This window comes from Nymphaea colorata, chromosome 10 (genome assembly GCF_008831285.2).
Source record: "Nymphaea colorata isolate Beijing-Zhang1983 chromosome 10, ASM883128v2, whole genome shotgun sequence".
NCBI lineage: Eukaryota > Viridiplantae > Streptophyta > Magnoliopsida > Nymphaeales > Nymphaeaceae > Nymphaea > Nymphaea colorata.
Window position 1 is genome coordinate 2320838 of NC_045147.1, and position 18271 is coordinate 2339108.

At 35.8% G+C, this 18271-nt stretch overlaps 1 protein-coding gene across 1 annotated transcript; it reads left to right on the forward strand.

The window, feature by feature from the left end:
- The first annotated feature begins 2298 nt into the window (after positions 1 to 2298).
- Positions 2299 to 16923, forward strand: LOC116262518 (uncharacterized). Its single transcript, XM_031641967.2, has 21 exons — positions 2299 to 2816; positions 6396 to 6528; positions 7656 to 7792; positions 7929 to 7974; positions 10461 to 10673; positions 10765 to 11271; positions 11347 to 11481; positions 11584 to 11799; positions 11874 to 11963; positions 12074 to 12321; positions 12454 to 12542; positions 14083 to 14123; positions 14419 to 14449; positions 14539 to 14661; positions 14764 to 14981; positions 15077 to 15172; positions 15248 to 15360; positions 15763 to 15895; positions 15971 to 16075; positions 16172 to 16482; positions 16566 to 16923. The coding sequence occupies exons 1-20, from the start codon at positions 2542 to 2544 to the stop codon at positions 16370 to 16372; spliced, it is 3150 nt and encodes a 1049-aa protein (XP_031497827.1). The 5' UTR covers positions 2299 to 2541; the 3' UTR covers positions 16373 to 16482; positions 16566 to 16923.
- Positions 16924 to 18271: the final 1348 nt, after the last annotated feature.

Genomic DNA, 18271 nt, shown 5'->3' on the forward strand with positions numbered 1-18271 from the left:
AGGCTAGCACTTTATGATAGTATCTAATCCTCCACACTTGATCCCATGGGACAAAAGACGTTGTATTAATCACATCTAGATCTCCAATTGGGCTTACTACTCATTTTCATTTCACCTTACCCATGAACAATGTTGCCTTGGTAAAAGAAAACTTCCTCCATCCTGACTCCATCAATGGCACTGGGAAATTAGCCCATTGACAGTTTTTTTTTTCTCTGATGAGGAAGATGAGTCTGCACACTCCATTTGAGAATCTCTACCCTCCATTTCCTAATCAACAATGCTCCACCACAGGCATCAACTTCTACTTGGAAAATTCTTCCTGCATAAGGTCTCCCCAAGAAAGAGTGAACCAAGATTCCTTGTGTCACCAAGAGATCTTCATAGCCTATTACAGACACTAGCAGAGCACTCACTCAATGGTATCACCCTTGACTCTCACCTCAAATGCTTATTTTGTAACGGTTTAAGTAAGAGACCGTCAAACTGTCACACTCCAACCATTTTCCTCACCATTCAGGGGCGGAGCCAGAAATTTTTCATTGGGTAGGCCGAATTAAAGATTCTAAATTTTGACTAAGGCCAAAATATCATTTTTCAAATTTTTTATATAAAACAAATGAAATTGTTTAAAATTTACACCATTAGCTCCTTTAGTAGCCTACTGAAACCTCTTGCTTACATTGCTTTCGCACTCTCTTTTGATTGTTTGTGGTTGATGATGTCCCTCTCTAGAATTGCTTTTGAGATTTTGAATGATACCATTAAGGCTCTCATCATCATCCTTGATTAAAGTTGTCAGCCCGTGACAGTGGTACCAGAGCCGTTTGGTTCATCTAGCGAGGAGAAACATAGGAAGTTTAATTTTATTGAAAATTTAATTTTATTGAGTAGGTGTGGACTAAGTGTGGAAAATTACCCATACAAAACCCAAAAAAAAACTTCTTATTTTTCACATTGATATTTTTGAGCAATTTTTTTTCATTTACATATTCGTGCACCTTAAATATTTTAATATTTTATACCTAGTGCCCCTTAGCCAGAACTTTCTGTCTCCACTCCTATATAGAGCAAAACGATGACATGCAATTGTTATGAGTGCATGGTTGGATTAGAGATGGGGTCTATGGTGCATGCTCCCATGAAATGAAAAGAGGCAAACAATGAACTAATCAAGGTTCTATCTTCTGCAATTGAAAACACCATTAGCCAATTGGTTGTGACTAACAGCAGCTCATTAAATTGATAAATAGGTGATTAAGGACCATAATATGAACTCTAGTTGTTAAATGGACAACCTGCTAGCCTAGTTGGTCCTCAAGATGCACGGCCTATCCTTGGAGAATTAGTTTAATCTACGATTGATCTTGTCGTGAAAGGCTTTTTAAATGATACATTGCAACAAAATATACATCAAGTTCGGCCACGAAAGTTTAAGAGAAACTGAACTCTTACAAGGGTGAGTATGGGTCGAACATAGGAGACAAGATGCTATAAGACTTTGGTATTCAATAACGAAAATTTACTTTATTTTTATTGAATAAAATAAGACAATGTCAGTACAAAGAATTCTACATGCTGTGAGGTGCGTGCATAGTCTAGCAACTCTCTCATCAGTTTGATTCTCATGGGTACTTTTTTTTTACATTGCAATCGGTGGTAGACACTATGAACAAAGTATGTATGTTCACATAGATCACATAGTAGCCCTAAACTCGGGAGGTAAGGAAACCGAGAGGAACTTTGACCTTTTGTATCCCCACTCAAAAGAATTCAACCACTCAACACACTCAATTTCAAACATGAGTTGGACTTATGTATTTTGCTGCTCTTTAAAAGAACATGCTTTTGTATTTTTTTTTTCTCAACAAAAATTTGGGCCGTGGGGGTTTGTGACCCACCCTTAGTTTTGAGCGGGAATAAAGGAAGGGTCTAAACGAATTAACTGGATGGAGTGAGCCTTTATTGAATTGGACTTATAGATCTTATGTAATGAAATTTGTACATGAGACTTGGATTCAATTTTTTTTAATTAAAGCTGAACACTACTAACGTAAGATCCAACAATACATTTATATGTAACTGGGTAAGATCTTTACTGGGATCGGGATATCAAAAATTAGTTTCAACTATAAAGCCGCATAAAATCCGATACTAAACTGTCCAAATTTCTTGATTCTACGGTGGATCTAAAATCAAATAAACGAGTAATCGGATATATCCAATCTCATTCACATCCGACGCTCCAGTTGAACCATGGTGACCCCTTTTCCAGCTACCCATGACCGTTGCCCCACTGCCCGCGAAAAGATCCGTCCAACTGTCCTCTCCCGCCCTCTCTCCCACTTTCTCTCAACAAAAAAAAGATCGACTTCCGGAGACTCCTCGCGATTATTTAGGGTTTATCGCCCTTGCCTCCTCTGGACGGCGGCGCTAAATTAGGGCTTTTGGTGCTTCTCTCCTTAGCCCCTTCTCATCTCGTCGATCTTTTGCGGGGTTCCCCAAGGGTTTGGTTGGAGCTTGGCGGCAGAAGCGGAGGCAATGGCGCAGTCGCTGGAGTTGCTTCTCATTCAGTGTCTGATGCCGGACAATGATGCCCGAAAGAAGGCGGAGGAGCAGATCGAGCAGTTCTCGAAGCACCCGCAGGTCGTCGTCGCCCTCACCGAGCACCTCCGTACTGCCAAGACCTCCAATGTCCGCCAGCTCTCCGCCGTCCTTCTTCGCAAGAAAATTACCGGTCACTGGGCTAAGCTCTCCCCGCAGCTCAGGGACTCCGTCAAGTCCACTCTCATTTCCAGCATCACCACCGAGCACAGGTTTCCATCTTCCTCTCGCTTTTCTGACGCTCTATCTATCTCGGCCATTCTCTTACGGTTGTGTCTGATTTTTCCCATGTTCTTGCTGCACGAATTTTCTTCGTTGCCTTCGATTTGTTTGAGTTTTCTGGTTTTATATGATTGATATTTCGTGCTCTCGGTCCTGGTAATAGATGGTGATGCTTTAAGAATTTCTGGTGGTCATTATTTAACTTTATCGTCTGAGAATTATTTATAAGTAAGATTGGATGCGATTGAATCGGATAAAGGAGGAAGCCGGATATGGGATCGTCTTGAGCTGGTGTCGCCACCTACCATACTGCGTAAATATGCAGACGAGGAGATGGAATGGATCAAATTGGCTGATGCTCATGAGGACAACAATCATTAATTCAAATGAAGGGACATTTCTCCTGTGACGAACTGCTTTCTCAAGGATGTAGCTTAGATGCACCGATTTATTGGGACGATTAATGTGGCCTAGAGAGTTGCCATACTTATGCTATAATGGAATAAGGGAAGGTCTACCAAGAAAAAAATCCCTTTACAGAGCAAGGAAAGGAGAGCTTCTGTAGCAAACAAGGGACAGGAGTTGTGTACAAGCACTGTAGCAGACAAGAAACGATTCACCATGTTTTCCATTGTTTTTTCCCCACTCACATGATTTATCTGTGTTCTCATCCATGTCGAGGCTTATGAAGTTGGGAATGTATTTTACTCGCTATGGCTTTATAGGATGTTGATATGCAATTAACAAAGAAAAAAGCAATTTAGTGGACATAGGAATTTGCTGAAAGTTAGCAAAGTACCTTTGGATTCCGTGGTTATGGTTTTGATATCCATCTGCACACAGATCAAGGCATTGTGTGTCTACATGGGGTATATTATTCTTGTATTTTGTACGGGCCAACTATCCCTGTTTGAGGTCATAAGATTGACCAACTATCCCAAGGTGTGTTGTCAAGGCGCAGGTGCCGCTAGGCTCGCCAATTTTTTTTTGATTTTTTTTAGTTATGTTAATATGTCAAGTTATTTTGATTAACTATTACTAATATTTGAATTTTGAAATGTGGAGAGCAGTAATATAAAAATCATAATAAACTTAAACAATCAAAAATTAGTTGTTGACTTCATTGCATGTGCAAAATCAATTAAAAAGTTTGTAATCTTGGTTGTCGAGTTGTTACATGCAGTGGCATTTTTTCCAATGCCAAGTAGGTGTTCTTATAAGTTTATAACTAGTATATAAAAGTATAATGCATATTACTCATTATAGTATATAACATTATACATATTACATATTAATACAGCAGCATATAACAGTATAATACATGTTACAGTATATAACAGTATACATGTTACTAAAGCACATATAACAGAAAGAGAAGCATAACAAATTAACAATTCAAACTGAAATAAGAAACCAGAAAGAGAAACATATATAGAACAGATAGACTATGTACATAATATATTTATATATAAGTTATGTAATATCACAGGTATAGCAAACTGTACTTGAATAAGATGTAATATAATAAAAAGACGAACAGTACATAATAATATACATTATAAGCACATAACCATACTAATGTATAAATATAACAGGTATCACACAACTATATATTATATGACAAACTAACAGTATACACATATAACAGGTGACGGGTGTGGACCCAGGCTTAGTCCACGCCTAGGCGTTGCTTTGGTGACACCTTGACAACATAGATCCCAGGATATCTTTTTGTGGTCCGAAGGTTCTCAGAACTGTGTTCAGCTAGACCAAGACCACATCCTATGTAATCTGATGTGGACGAGCATGTATCGTTGGACGTGATTGAAGAAGACCTGCCAGTAGATAAAGAAAGAGCCAATGGAGGGCCCTGGCCTCCTTGAAATACCAAAAACTTCAATTTCATTTATAAAACTTTTTTGGAGGAAATCCATGGCCACCCCTAATTTTGGAAAAAAAGAAAAAGAAAAAACCTCACATCCCCTTATTCAAACTTTGTGTAGAACATGAATGGCCCCCCTAAAAAAAATCTTTTTGGCTCCTTCACTGTATATGATCTTCATTTTGGAAACAGTAGGAACATTGCTTGTGAACTGCAAAGGTAAAGGTTATCAAAAGATGAACATTACTTTATGCTTTTTCAGCAATTCAAGTGTACTTACGAATATTGGGTTTAATAATAAACTGTTATAATTTTAGATCGAGTAAATGATGCTGATCTTTACAAGCATACATTAAATTCGAGGGCAAGTACCACTATTACTGGCTAGTTGGTAAGTACCCCAAAATTATGGATTGGGTTTGTGACCCCCAGATTTTTTTTTTATAGATTTAGAACATTCTGAAACCATTGAATTTGAGATCCTCGCAGAATTTAGTTTGTCAATTGGTTTTCAATGACTTTCTTTTTTATTTCAAACCAATAGATTTGGAGCTTTTGAGTTTGTCTCTGCTATATAGTTTTTGAGTTTTTATTGACGAGATTTTTCTCAAATACTATTTGGGAAGTTACTCTTTTCGGGAATTCAAAACTATAAAAAGTAATTAAAGAATATGAAAAAATTGAGTTTTCTATTATTTTTCGTACAAAACATTGACAAATATTCAAAGTAGTTATTGAAATGCTAAAAGAAATCCAAAAATTTTAAAATATAATAATGTTTTTGAAATTTTTTAAAAATTTGATATTTTCATTTTTGGATTTTTTTGTTGTGGTTTCCTTGTCATCACATTTTTTGGTAAAAACATTGATATTTATGACTACATATCTTTTTGTGTGTGTGTGTGTGTGTGTGTGTGTGAGAGAGAGAGAGAGAGTAAAATTGTCAGTGGCCATCCTTTGTAAATCCAACCTCATAGATGAACTTGGAATATCCAAATCTATATGCCTCACAAAAAAGTCGGCAAAATCCGATGCATGAATGTGATTTTATGACCCTTATATTCAAAGAATATGAAGTTGTTGATTTTGTTCTTCTATGAAATTTGTTTTATATATCCAGTTTTACTGATCTTTTATGTAAATAGGTTTTAATCTTTTGCATCCTCACATACAGTTGGATTTTTAAAACCAAACTGGCTGGTGAGCGGCTATTCATTGCCTGCAAGGTGCATATAGGTAATAAGGTATATGTGCAGGCATATATATAAATGCTGGGTTAACTACATTTGTAGTGACATCCAACCTTGACAAAATTGAAAACCTGGAACAAGTATCCTCAGTGTAATAAATGATCAACTGTAGATTCAATATCCCAGAACAAAACCACCCTACCATTGTTATGTCAACCCAACATTAGACCTAGAACTGGTCTAATCTTCGCACTGAGTTGCTTCCATTTTGGCGTTTTGTCTGTGGTGATGATCTGAAGGGAGTGATCCCTTTCACAGGCTGTTAATTCTGACAGTTTTTACTTTTTAGCATTAATAACTATCCAAAACAAGTTTATTGCTATGGAGAATTTGTTCCTTAGCATCAAAATCTTACATTAAAAGCAATTTCCAAATTAAGTGTATGCTATGGAGAATTCTGCAGTTTCTAACCATGTGTATTTTTGTTGGTTGTGCAGCTCTCCAGTGAGGCGAGCAAGTGCAAATGTTGTTAGTGTTATTGCTAAATATGCTGTGCCAGCAGGGGAGTGGCCTGAATTGCTTCCCTTCTTGTTTCAATGCAGCCAAAGCAATCAGGAAGACCATCGTGAGGTAAAATGCATGTCTTTCATTTGTGGATTAAAACATATAATTTTAAGCATTATAATTTTTAGGCCGGTTAGGACATTGTGTTATACATGAGTGAGACTTGCTCCTACGAAGATGGTAATCCATTTTATGCTTTTTGGGATCTTCTGCCAACCCTATTTGAATTGATTGGGCATGATATAGATTCTTTATTTTGTTAACAACATAATGAGAGGTTGAGAAGGCTGCACATATTTCATGAGTTGGTGGAAAGATATCCATTTTCATGGATTTTCATGGTGCTTCCCTACCTGAAGAAGCTTCGTTTTTTAGGAGCTAACCCTGTCAAAGGTTGAGGGAAACAGCAACAGGGGCTTCTTGTCCTGTCTACTGCAGATGCTTATCTTGTTCTCTGTTTTCGCCAGGAAGGTCCCTAAGAATATATAAATATATACACACACACACAGAAGATATGAGAGTTGGAACCTTGTTTGACAATCACCCACAGGAACTAAAAGGATGCCCATTTGTAGTCTCATTTTTATCTATAAACACGCTGATGTGAATGCGAAAGAATTGTGCTGTCCGAGAGTTCGATTTGTTTTCTTACTTGAATTGACATTGGTCTACATTGTCATTATCATGGTTTTTCTGTCTGCTTCTCTAGAGGGAATTTCTCTAATTTTTGTTGCTTGAAATATGATTGCTTTAATTACTTTTATGGGGAATCATTCTCTTGAACTTCCGTCTTTATTTATTTATTTGTATGTTTATTTGTTCATTTTTGTCTATTGGTGGTTACTGGTTAGAATAAAAAAAAAACCTAGTGTCTCTATATGGTCTAGTTTATATCTGAAAGTTCACTTATCCAAGTTGAAAAGAATGAAAATTATATTAAATTAAAATAGGGAAATTTCCTTACAGTCCGTATATAATTGGTGTGTGTATGTGTAGGTCAATTAGACGGAGAGTTGATCAAATTCTTAAAAGATCACTCTATCATGTTCATGGAAAAATTATTTAAAATATGCATTAATGAACGTCAAGATCTTCCTGATTAATTTAGTGAAGTAAGTTACGTATAGCAATTATCTCATGCATTAATGTCTTTATTATATAAATAATTAGCTGTTTTCCTATTTTCATTTCAGGTGGCATTGATTCTTTTCAGCTCTTTAACTGAAACAATTGGGGAAGTATTTCGGCCACATCTTCCTTCTCTGCAGGCCCTTCTTCTCAAATCACTTCGTGATGAAACCAGCACTCGAGTAATAATAGCAGCACTCAAGTAATAGTTCTTGCCTTTGTAGTTTTCTTATTAATTTTGGTTATTACCCATTTATCCTTTTTTGGGACTCTACTTGGTTTCTTTCTTTGGATTCATATGAAAAAGTTATCTCTGAAACTTTATTGCTGTTCAATAGGGCTGTTGGATCTTTTGTGGAATTTATCCATGATGAGGCTGAAGTGGTAAGTTTACAGTTCAAATGCATTTTGTTTCCAATAGTTCTTTTGATGCGTTGTTTAAAGACTACTTCTTTCGCTTAATTTAGAAGATTGGTTTCACCTTGTTGCTTCTTTAGAGCATTTCGCCATAGAAGCACCAATCCTAAATCCTACTCCCTTTTTTTTCTCTTTCTTCCATAAAAAATTTATCTAGTTGTTGCTTTCTGTTAAGCTTCACTGTTTACTACACTGGAAACCTGTTGTTACTTTAACTTGGTTATACATGCTTAAAAATATGACATTGTCAAAATATTTAGGTTGGGACCATTCTTGCAGACATTATTCTTGGGTTATATGCAAGGTTTTCTCAAGGCATTAAACTATTAATTAGTTTGTTTTTCTTGGGATATTTTTGGAAATTCAAAAAATTAAAGAATATAAAAAAATATTAAAAATATATATAAAATTTTATGTTTTTTACTAAGTTAAAATTCAAAATATTTAATAATTATTAAAAGGAACCTTAACAAATTTAAAATGCATTTACATTTTTTTTACTTCAGTAAAATGAAAAACTAAGAAAAATATTGATGTTTAAATATTTTGCCCTTTTTCCTTTATTTTTTTCTTGTTCAATGAAGGACGCCAATAATTATGACAGTTTTTATGACCATAGACAAATATCATACCTTTATGGGTTTTAAACGGCAAGGTTTATTAAAGAATATAAAAAAATATTAAAAAAATATATAAAAATTTATGTTTTTTACTAAGTTTAAAAATTCAAAATATTTAATAATTATTAAAAGGAACCTTAACAAATTTAAAATGCATTTACATTTTTTTACTTCAGTAAAATGAAAAACTAAGAAAAATATTGATGTTTAAATATTTTGCCCTTTTTCCTTTATTTTTTTCTTGTTCAATGAAGGACGCCAATAATTATGACAGTTTTTATGACCATAGACAAATATCATACCTTTATGGGTTTTAAACGGCAAGGTTTTTCTTGGTATTGCACAGAAGGTTGTTTTTCTCAGGAAAATCTTGAATAGATCTTGGCAAATTTTAAAACAATTAAAAGAAATAATATATTTAAAATTAAATATGAAATTAAATGTGGCAGTAAAATATGTGAAAACACCAAACAAGGAAAAATATAAAATATGTGAAAACATAAAAAATGTGAAAAAACATCCAAATGCAAAAAAATGCGAAAAGAAACACGAAAAAACGTATTTTTGCATTTTTTTCGTTTCGGTATTTTCTCAAAAAAAAAAACATCTTTTGCAGTTTGTTTGATCGACTTATTTTTCACGTTGTTTTTAAAAAAAGTTGTGACTATAGTTATGACTAAGCATAGGAGGTCTGTGGACTGCATTCAAATTCAGACTGGTTGATACCAATGTTGTTAAAATCGGTTTTTTAATTGAATCAGTAACCAAATGATTCAATGAATCTGTAAATCAAATCAGAATTGGAATCTTTTGTGAATTGGATTAATTAAAATTTAAATATTTTTAAAAGTTTAAATTAAATAAAATTAAAAAAACATCATAAAATCAGAGAAAAGGAAACAAAATAATTTAATAGCATAAAGTTATAAACAGTTAAGAAAAAAAGATAGATTGTTATATAAAGATAAATGACTCGAGGCATGGGGGGCTCTTATGAACAGCTTTCTCATTTATAACTAGTTGAGGACTGGCAAAGGAATTTTGGAAAAAAAATATTTATAATTGATAACCAGTGGAACTATGGTAAGGAATTTTGAAAAAGTTTATTTGTAGTTCATTTTATTAAAAAAAAAAGTGACCTCAGAAAAAATACGTGAAGGGTCACTCATAAAGCTGTAAGGCTTGGGGTGTTCTTGAAGAATGTTCCAAGAAAAGGAGACTAAACATGGTGCCTCCTTTTTGCTGACAAAAGCAGAAATCAGAGCATTGGAATTCACATGCCAAATTTAGTGTTTCAAGTTGAATCCCCCGATTGGTACACAGTTCCACTGATTCAAGTTAAAAGTGATCAAATTTTTGTGGGAATTGGATCGAAAAAAGAGCCGAAACGAATCAAATCAGCCAATTCCAACCGATTTTAATAGCACTGGTTGATATGGTTTCTTTACTGTGAAGGAATCATGCATTATGAACGTACATTTCTTATGTTGTGGGCTTATGTTGGTATGGTTGAGAACTTGGGTTTGGAAGTGGTGCATTGAATTGATGGTGTTCTCTTTCTTTCTGTTTGCATGTGCTAGATGAATTATTCTTGAACCTTCCAATGGCCGTGTTGGAGAAATACATATCAGCAAAAAATGGCCTTCATGAAAAATTTATCTCTTAGCTTCTTATTCATATTATGTTTCCTTTTGATTTTTCATCCAATTTTAACTTTTGAATCTTCTCATTCTTTATGTTGTAGACGGATTAGCTAATCTGTTAGTTGTTTATTAAAGTTGTGTTGTAGAAATGCTCTTTCTTGTGCTTCATTTTCTTTACAAATCAATGCAGGTTGCTTTTCGAGAACTTGTTCCAAATATCTTAAACGTGTCAAGAAAATGTCTTGCTTCTGGCGTTGAGGAGGTTGCTGTAATTGCTTTTGAAATCTTTGATGATCTTGTAGAATCTCCAGCACCTCTTCTCGGGGCCTCTGTTGTATCCATTGTCCAGTTTTCTCTTGAAGTTGCATCAAACCAGACATTGGAATCAAATACTCGTCATCAGGTTCGGTTTGATGTTAATATGTGGGTGGTCCCTTTTCCATTTTTGTGAAATGTTTCTCAAACATTATCCTTTTTGTCCTTTCTATGTGCAGGCTATACAGATAATTTCATGGCTTGCAAAATATAAGCCCAAGTCCCTTGTGAAACACAAACTGATAGTTCCTATCTTGCATATCATGTGCCCTCTACTTGCTGAGACAAATCATGAGGATGAAGATGATGATTTTTCTGCAGATCGTGCTGCTGCAGAAGTTATTGATACAATGGCCATGAATCTTCCAAGAAAACATGTTTTCCCACCTGTGTTTGAATTTGCTTCTTTGAGTTTTCAGAATGCAAATCCAAAATTGCGAGAAGCTTCTGTTACAGCTCTAGGGGTCATTTCAGAGGGCTGCTTTGAGATGATGAAAAATAGGTTGGAACCTGTTCTAGAAATTGTCTTGGCAGCTTTGAAAGATCCAGAACAAATTGTGAGAGGTGCTGCTTCCTTTGCATTGGGCCAATTTGCTGAGTATTTGCAGCCGGACATTGTATCCCACTATGAGATTGTTCTTCCCTGCATTTTGAACTCACTAACAGATACATCAGATGCTGTGCAGGTAGGAAGGGGGCCCTGTCTGTAAAATTTCTATTCTTGCTTTTTTGGTTTTAATTTAATGCATTCAATTTTTCAGGAAAAATCATATTATGCTTTGGCTGCTTTTTGTGAGAATATGGGTGAAGAGATACGCCCCTATCTTGATCCTCTCATGATGAGATTGCTGGAGGCATTGCAGACCAACTCCCGCAAATTGCAGGAAATGTGCATGGTATGGCAGTAATCGTTTTTCATAGGTAGTGTTCTTTTTAACTCAGATTACTGTTTCATTTGCAGCTGACCTAGCTTGTTTCTCTTGAAACTGCATTTACAGTCAGCTATTGGATCAGTAGCAGCTGCAGCTGAGCAAGCCTTTATTCCTTATGCAGAAAGACTTCTTGAACTGATGAAGTTCTTCATGGTGTTGACTAAGGATGAAGACCTTTGTTCACGTGCAAGGGCCACTGAACTTGTGGGCATAATTGCAATGGCTGTTGGTCGAGCTAAGATGGAACCAATATTGCCTCCTTTTATTGAAGCTGCCATATCGGTAATCAGTCAGTCACTTATTTCCATTATAATCTGGTCCACTTTTTCTTTTGATGACTGTTCCATTTGTAACAGGGTTTTGCGTTGGAATTTAGTGAACTTCGAGAATATACTCATGGTTTCTTTAGCAATATAGCAGAGCTCTTAGATGATGGATTCACACAGGTGGTATTTCTTGTCTTATGGTGATGTCTCACTCAAAACATTTTGTATTGAGGTATATTGCATCTGGGGCTAATTTACCATGTTCTGCTAATTGATCATCCTGTAAATAGTACCTTCCACATGTGATGCCTCTGGCCGTTGCTTCCTGCAATCTTGATGATGGCTCTGCGCTGGACATTGATGAAACTGATGATGAAGGCAATGAAAATGGATTTATTAGCATCTCTTCTGACAATGAAGATAATGATGAACCAAGAGTTCGGCATATCAGTATAAGAACAGGAGTCTTGGATGAGAAAGCAGCAGCTACCCAAGCTATAGGGCTGTTTGCATTGCACACTAAGAGTTCCTTTACACCGTATCCTTGTTCCTGTTTAGATGCCAAGTTTGTTAGAATAAATAGAAAAGCCATATTCCATACACCATAAAAATAAAAGAGAAAGAGATGGAAAACATGCAAATTTCAGATATCATCCTTGACTTCTACTAGTTATTTTGATGAAGTATTGAAGATTTTGATCAAGCATGCTGGCTATTTTCATGAGGATGTGCGCCTGCAGGCAATTATTTCTTTGCAACGTTAGTGTTTTTTTTAACTCATCTTTTTACCTTGCCATGCTTGCATCTTATTTTTGGCATGCTCTTATTACTCCAAGAGCATAAGATGCTGAATGTCTTAGATGTGGACCTTAAGAAATTCATTTATTTCCTTTCTTCCAACTAATGCCAACACAAACTTCAGCCATTTAAGTTTTCTTTAATGTGATGCCCATGACAGATATGCCTGCTTTTGCATATGTTCCTGTGTTACATAGTTGAGCTAAGGTGATGGATACTTATTTTCATTAAGGGTTTGTGTACAAAGAATTATTCCGTAATATGACTATTGAGTATTGTACTTGTCCATTCAGGCTTTCTGTTGCCATTGCATGTGCTGAACATTAAAATCGGTTCTGTCTTTTTCTGTTACTACTTGTATTGTCAAATACGCATCATATTGGCCCCTTACTGAAACATTGGAGGGTCCCATACAGGTCTTTCAAATCAACCAATGCTGCCCAAATCAGCTTATTTGCAATTGGCATTCCCATTTGAAAATATCCCTAGAAATAGATGGATCCACCCATATTCTCTGCATAAGGCCTCACCTTCTCTTCATTTTCCAATTTCATTATTGGACGCCAGCCTAGGCCTCTTATGAATATTTAATTTTTCAGTTTTTAAATATAAAGTCATTTTAAAAGTGCTGTGTCAGACTGATCCATATCATCTGATACAGCCTGATTTACTATATTGTTCAGCAAAATGGTATGTGTCATGTGTCAATGCTAACATTGAATTTCCATATTCTTTCTGCCACATTCTGGCATATGTGGAGACCTTGATATTCTACTTTGTCCAGCTGAACCCCATTTTTATTTGCTTTTTCTTATAGAACTACTAGCTTTTGTTCTTTTCATGGCCATTTTTCTATATGCACCCTAAATTGTTTGCTATGTAGGCCTACATCAATAGCATTCTTGGTGTAGATTAATTTGCATTTTGAACACCAAAAAGGAGAATAAAACTATGGTTGCAAATATTAGATGGAAATAGTACTTGAATGGTTTATCAAGTTTTGATTTCCAGTTGGTTACTGTAAGTTACAAAATGGTGCCCATCATTATCTTCATCTCCAAGATGCAAATTTCTCTTTCCTTCATCCATCTATCAAATTGTAAGGAACCACTACGAACAGATGTCTTGTTTTCTCTGTTTGTCACTCATATTTTATGTTAACCTGTTTATTTTATTGTTTACTATTTCTCATACTTTTCTTAGTTTATCCATTTTTTTCTTTCTGCTTCTCCCCTAACTAATATATCTGATTTGTATTGTCAAATAAGTACACCTGATATCCTCTTTTAGAAAATTGAAGGTCCATGTTGGTAATCTTTCCTACCATTTACATGTTTAACTTACTCTTGTACTTAAAGGGAGACTGAGAGCTTCATAAATGAATTAAATGGACATTGTTATATCAGGGCATGTGGATCGATCATTTTGTCTTATTTCTGACAGATAACAAATGTCACATGTCTTTCATATGCTAATTTCTTTCCTAATTCTTCCATTCCAGATATTTTCACAGCCACACAGGCTGCTTTTCCAGCTTTAAATGTAAGTTGATATTCTGAACATTTCACAGTTTCAGTACATTTTGTTATAGGTTGGCATGTTCCACTTCCTCATTTGTCTTCTGATCCAGCTTTTAAGTGTTTCCTATGTGAGTTCCTGGGTGAAATATTACCTTTGTCCTCTAGAATTTGTTGTCTGCAAAAATATTACATAATGAAAATTGGAGCCAATCCTGTGCCGTTGAACACGTACTAAACAGGATGGTTATTTTGTTGTGTTTGCTCTGATTTGTCAGGTTAATCCGTCAATGTGTTGACATACTTCTTTTTTCTTGCAGAGTTTGTCTGCAGAAAGTAAACATGTTCTGGGTAAATTTATATATCACCAGCATTCTTAGATTCTATATTTCATCCTTTGTGCTTTCTTGGTTTCAAAAGTTTGATTTTGCCTGCTCTAGATACGGTCATGAATATCTATCTAAGAACATTGAAAGAAGATGATGATAAGGAAGTTGTTGCTCAGACATGTACAAGCATAGTGGAGATAGTTAATTCCTGTGGCTATGCACCTATTGAATGTTGTAAGTAGGAGCTTTAGTTGTTTTCTGTGATTGAAAATTGCACTGGACCAAAGGTGTCTTTCTGAATATTTGTTTTTTTCTGATTGCATGACTTGATCTCAGATATGCCACATCTTGTTGAGACAACTTTAGCACTCTTGCGTGAGGAAACAGCATGCCAACAATTGGATTCTGATAGTGATATTGACGAGAATGATGTTGAACACGATGATGCTCTTATGGACGCAGTTTTTGACATCCTTCCTGCTTTTGCAAAGTGCATGGGTCCGCAGTTTGAGTCCATATTTTCAACCTTTTATCAGCCTCTAATGAAATTCGCGGTAGGTATTTTAGACATCATTTGAAACTTTCCGCAGCTCCTGGTGATTGTTAAGAGAGAAAGTTAGTATGTCATATGATTTTATTGGAATAACAGAAAGCATCACGTCCTCCTGAAGATCGAACAATGGTTGTTGCTTGCCTTGCTGAGGTGGCTCAGCATATGGGTAGCCCTATTGCACTTTATGTTGAAGTAAGATGCCATGTTTTCAAACTGATTTTCATTTCTATGCTTTCTTACATGGAAACTAACTTATCATGACATCAGAGAATCATGCCACTTGTACTGAAAGAGATAGCATCCTCGGAGGCAACAAATAGAAGGAATGCTGCTTTTTGTGTTGGTGAGCTTTGCAAAAATGGTGGGGAGCCTGCTGTAAAGTATCCTCCTCACACTTTGTTGTTGTGGAAATGCCTGAAATGGGTCTGTGGCCTGTTAGCTGCCGATCATTTGGAACTACTTAGTCAATCATTCCATTTTTGGGATGATATATCAGATCTAAGATGAGCAGAAGTTAGAAAAAAAAAAATTCTGTTGTCGAGTTTCTTATGTGGACCCTGTAGCTTGATTGGTAATGAGAACAGAACAATGATTGAAGACATAGTGTGAGCTCTAGTTTAGGAAACAAGTGCTCTCCCTGTCTCTTTCTCTCTCACTCTCCCTCTATATATATAAATGAATGACATGGCTTTTGGCAAAGTGAATATATTTTCCTCAGTCTTGCTTTGTGATTTGCTAGCATTTTCTTGAATACGGGACTGTATTCCTTCATTGGTTACTAGATACTATAATGATATACTACGTGGGCTTTATCCGATGTTTGGAGATTCCGAAGTGGATGCTGTTAGGGACAATGCTGCTGGTGCTGTTGCAAGAATGATTATGACACAACCTCAACTCATTCCATTAAACCAGGTTTGTAACCAATTATTAAGCATTGTTCACTTGTGTATGTAATGTTTAAATTCTATTTTAATTGCAATTTGGCAGGTGTTGCCAGTTTTGCTCAAGGCGTTACCACTGAAGGATGATCTTGAGGAGTCCATGCCTGTTTATGGTTGCCTTTGTAGCCTAATTGTATCCAGTAACCCTGAGGTGATGGAAGTTCAGAAGTTCTCCTTAATTGTCTTGTATATTTCTCAATATATCATTATTGTCGGACATTATTGAGCATATACTTTTTTTTTTCAGATACGTTCTTTTATCCCTGAGGTTATCCGAGTTTTTGGCCAAATTGTGATGTCATCGGAAGAGAGTTCTGAAGTTAAAGCTCAAGTTGGCAGGGCCTTTTGCCATCTGGTTTCATGCTACGGTGATCAGATTCAACCTATCATGGGCAGCCTCCCACCTGATCAAGCTAATGCTCTGCTTGCATTTGCAAATAAGCATTAATGTGGAATATTCCTGTAAATTATCATGGTCTTGTCATCCTTTTTCTATTTCTCTACAATTCTTTTGGCGGTTTGGTTCTGAATGGCCACAAGAAAATACCAATATGTGAGGTATGATTTCGTCTCCTTTCCCTTTGTGTAAGTTTTCTCAATCTTTGTGGAAGCACAAGTTTCTCATTTTGTTTTTGTGGCAGACTCCAACCATCCAGTGAAGGCAGGAGAAGTACCTGTTGTCGTGTTCTTTTAATCTGGTGTCCTGGCTGGAGTTTCTCCAGTTTTGTTCGTTAAGGTTTCTTTGAGTTGTTTTGCTATTAGTGTTTTATGAAAATTGTTTTGCTTTCACAAGAAAGTTCAATGAGGTTTAGGCAAATATACAAGAAATGTCTGGCGTGGGTGCTAATTTTTTGGGAGGGTTTGTAGTCCTTGTCGAAATCAATAATGTGTCATCTATTAGATGTATGAGGTGTAATTTGTTATTCTTTGATGTATTGAGTGTAATTTCGTACTATAGTAAAATACCAAATGAATGGTTTTAGGTTTTGTGATGCTTAAGTGCGGTCTCCTTATCTCTTATTGCTACTAACTGTTGTTTCAGTATTTGTTCTATCCCTTCTTTCTTAGCTTGCCAAGTTGGGAACTCGTCACCAGTTAAATGGTGTGTCATTTGTACCGTCACCTGGCACAGTGGTACAAATGTGTTGATAACCAAAGTTTTTAATACCATTTTATCCATCTTTTTTCTATATGTTGTAAATATTCACAAAAGAGAAGATGTTGCTTCATGCTAGGCAGTTTTGCTTATAAAAAAAGGGCTATCCAAAACAGGTGAAAAACGTTTGTCAAAATTGGACACTCCACTTAACAAAAACATTTCTCGTAGGATCCATCTTATTGTGGAGCGTTATGATTGCCGTTTTTTTCTCTTTGATGTTTTTGGGTTTTGAAGGAAATTGCATTGTCGAGACCAGTACGCCCACCTTGAGGGCCTACACCTGCTTAGGCTTCTGCAAGGGGTTACAGGAGACCAACCATTGTCATACCTGCTGTTGACCCAACTAACTATGCCAAACTCTTCAGACAAGTTCACTTATGTAAGAGTTGTTGCAACGGATGGTCTGAGGGTGGGTGGAATTTTTTGTTCAAATTTTTGTATGATAAGAAAGTTGAAGCATCGTGAAAGTGTCATTTCAAAACACTGAAAAGTAGACATGTACCTTGAGATGAAAACCGTCTTGTTAGACAATAAGCTTTGTACTCATCCAATTGTTAGACATGACATATTCTTTCTACTCACCCAACTTCACTCATGTAAGACACTAAAATTTGATGGTTACATGTCCTGCCCAAGCAAGTAACAAATGGCATTTGCCTAAACAAAATAAGTACAAATGGCAATGCCTAAGCCAAGTACAAATGACGTCAAAATGATTATGTGTATTTTGTGCAAGACTAAATAATTTTACTTGAAAGTATGTTGAAAGTCTAGGTGGCCTTTTCAATGTATTTCTTCTTTTTAGTTCTTTTTTCCAAACTTTGGGAGAGAAAATTTACATAAACAAGCTGAAATAGCTAAAACTTTTGACTCTTCTATCTCGATCAGGGAATGTAGCCTAGCTTTCCTTGTAAAAATTCATTGGCAACAAATAAATGATCAGTTTAGACAATCACAGGAAACATAGAATGTACTAAAGGTACAAAAGACAAGCAAAAAGTAAATGGATACATCCATCCCGAGCAGGGATTCATTCCTGAGAAGGACCTTGCGGACAATCTCACAATTGGAAAAATCTCAATAAAGATCAAAGATTGAAGAGTAACTACTTTGAAATGCACCCAATTGCAATGCACCACAGAAAAATCCATTCATGAGCCTTTAAATTTTCCTAGCTCATAACTAAAT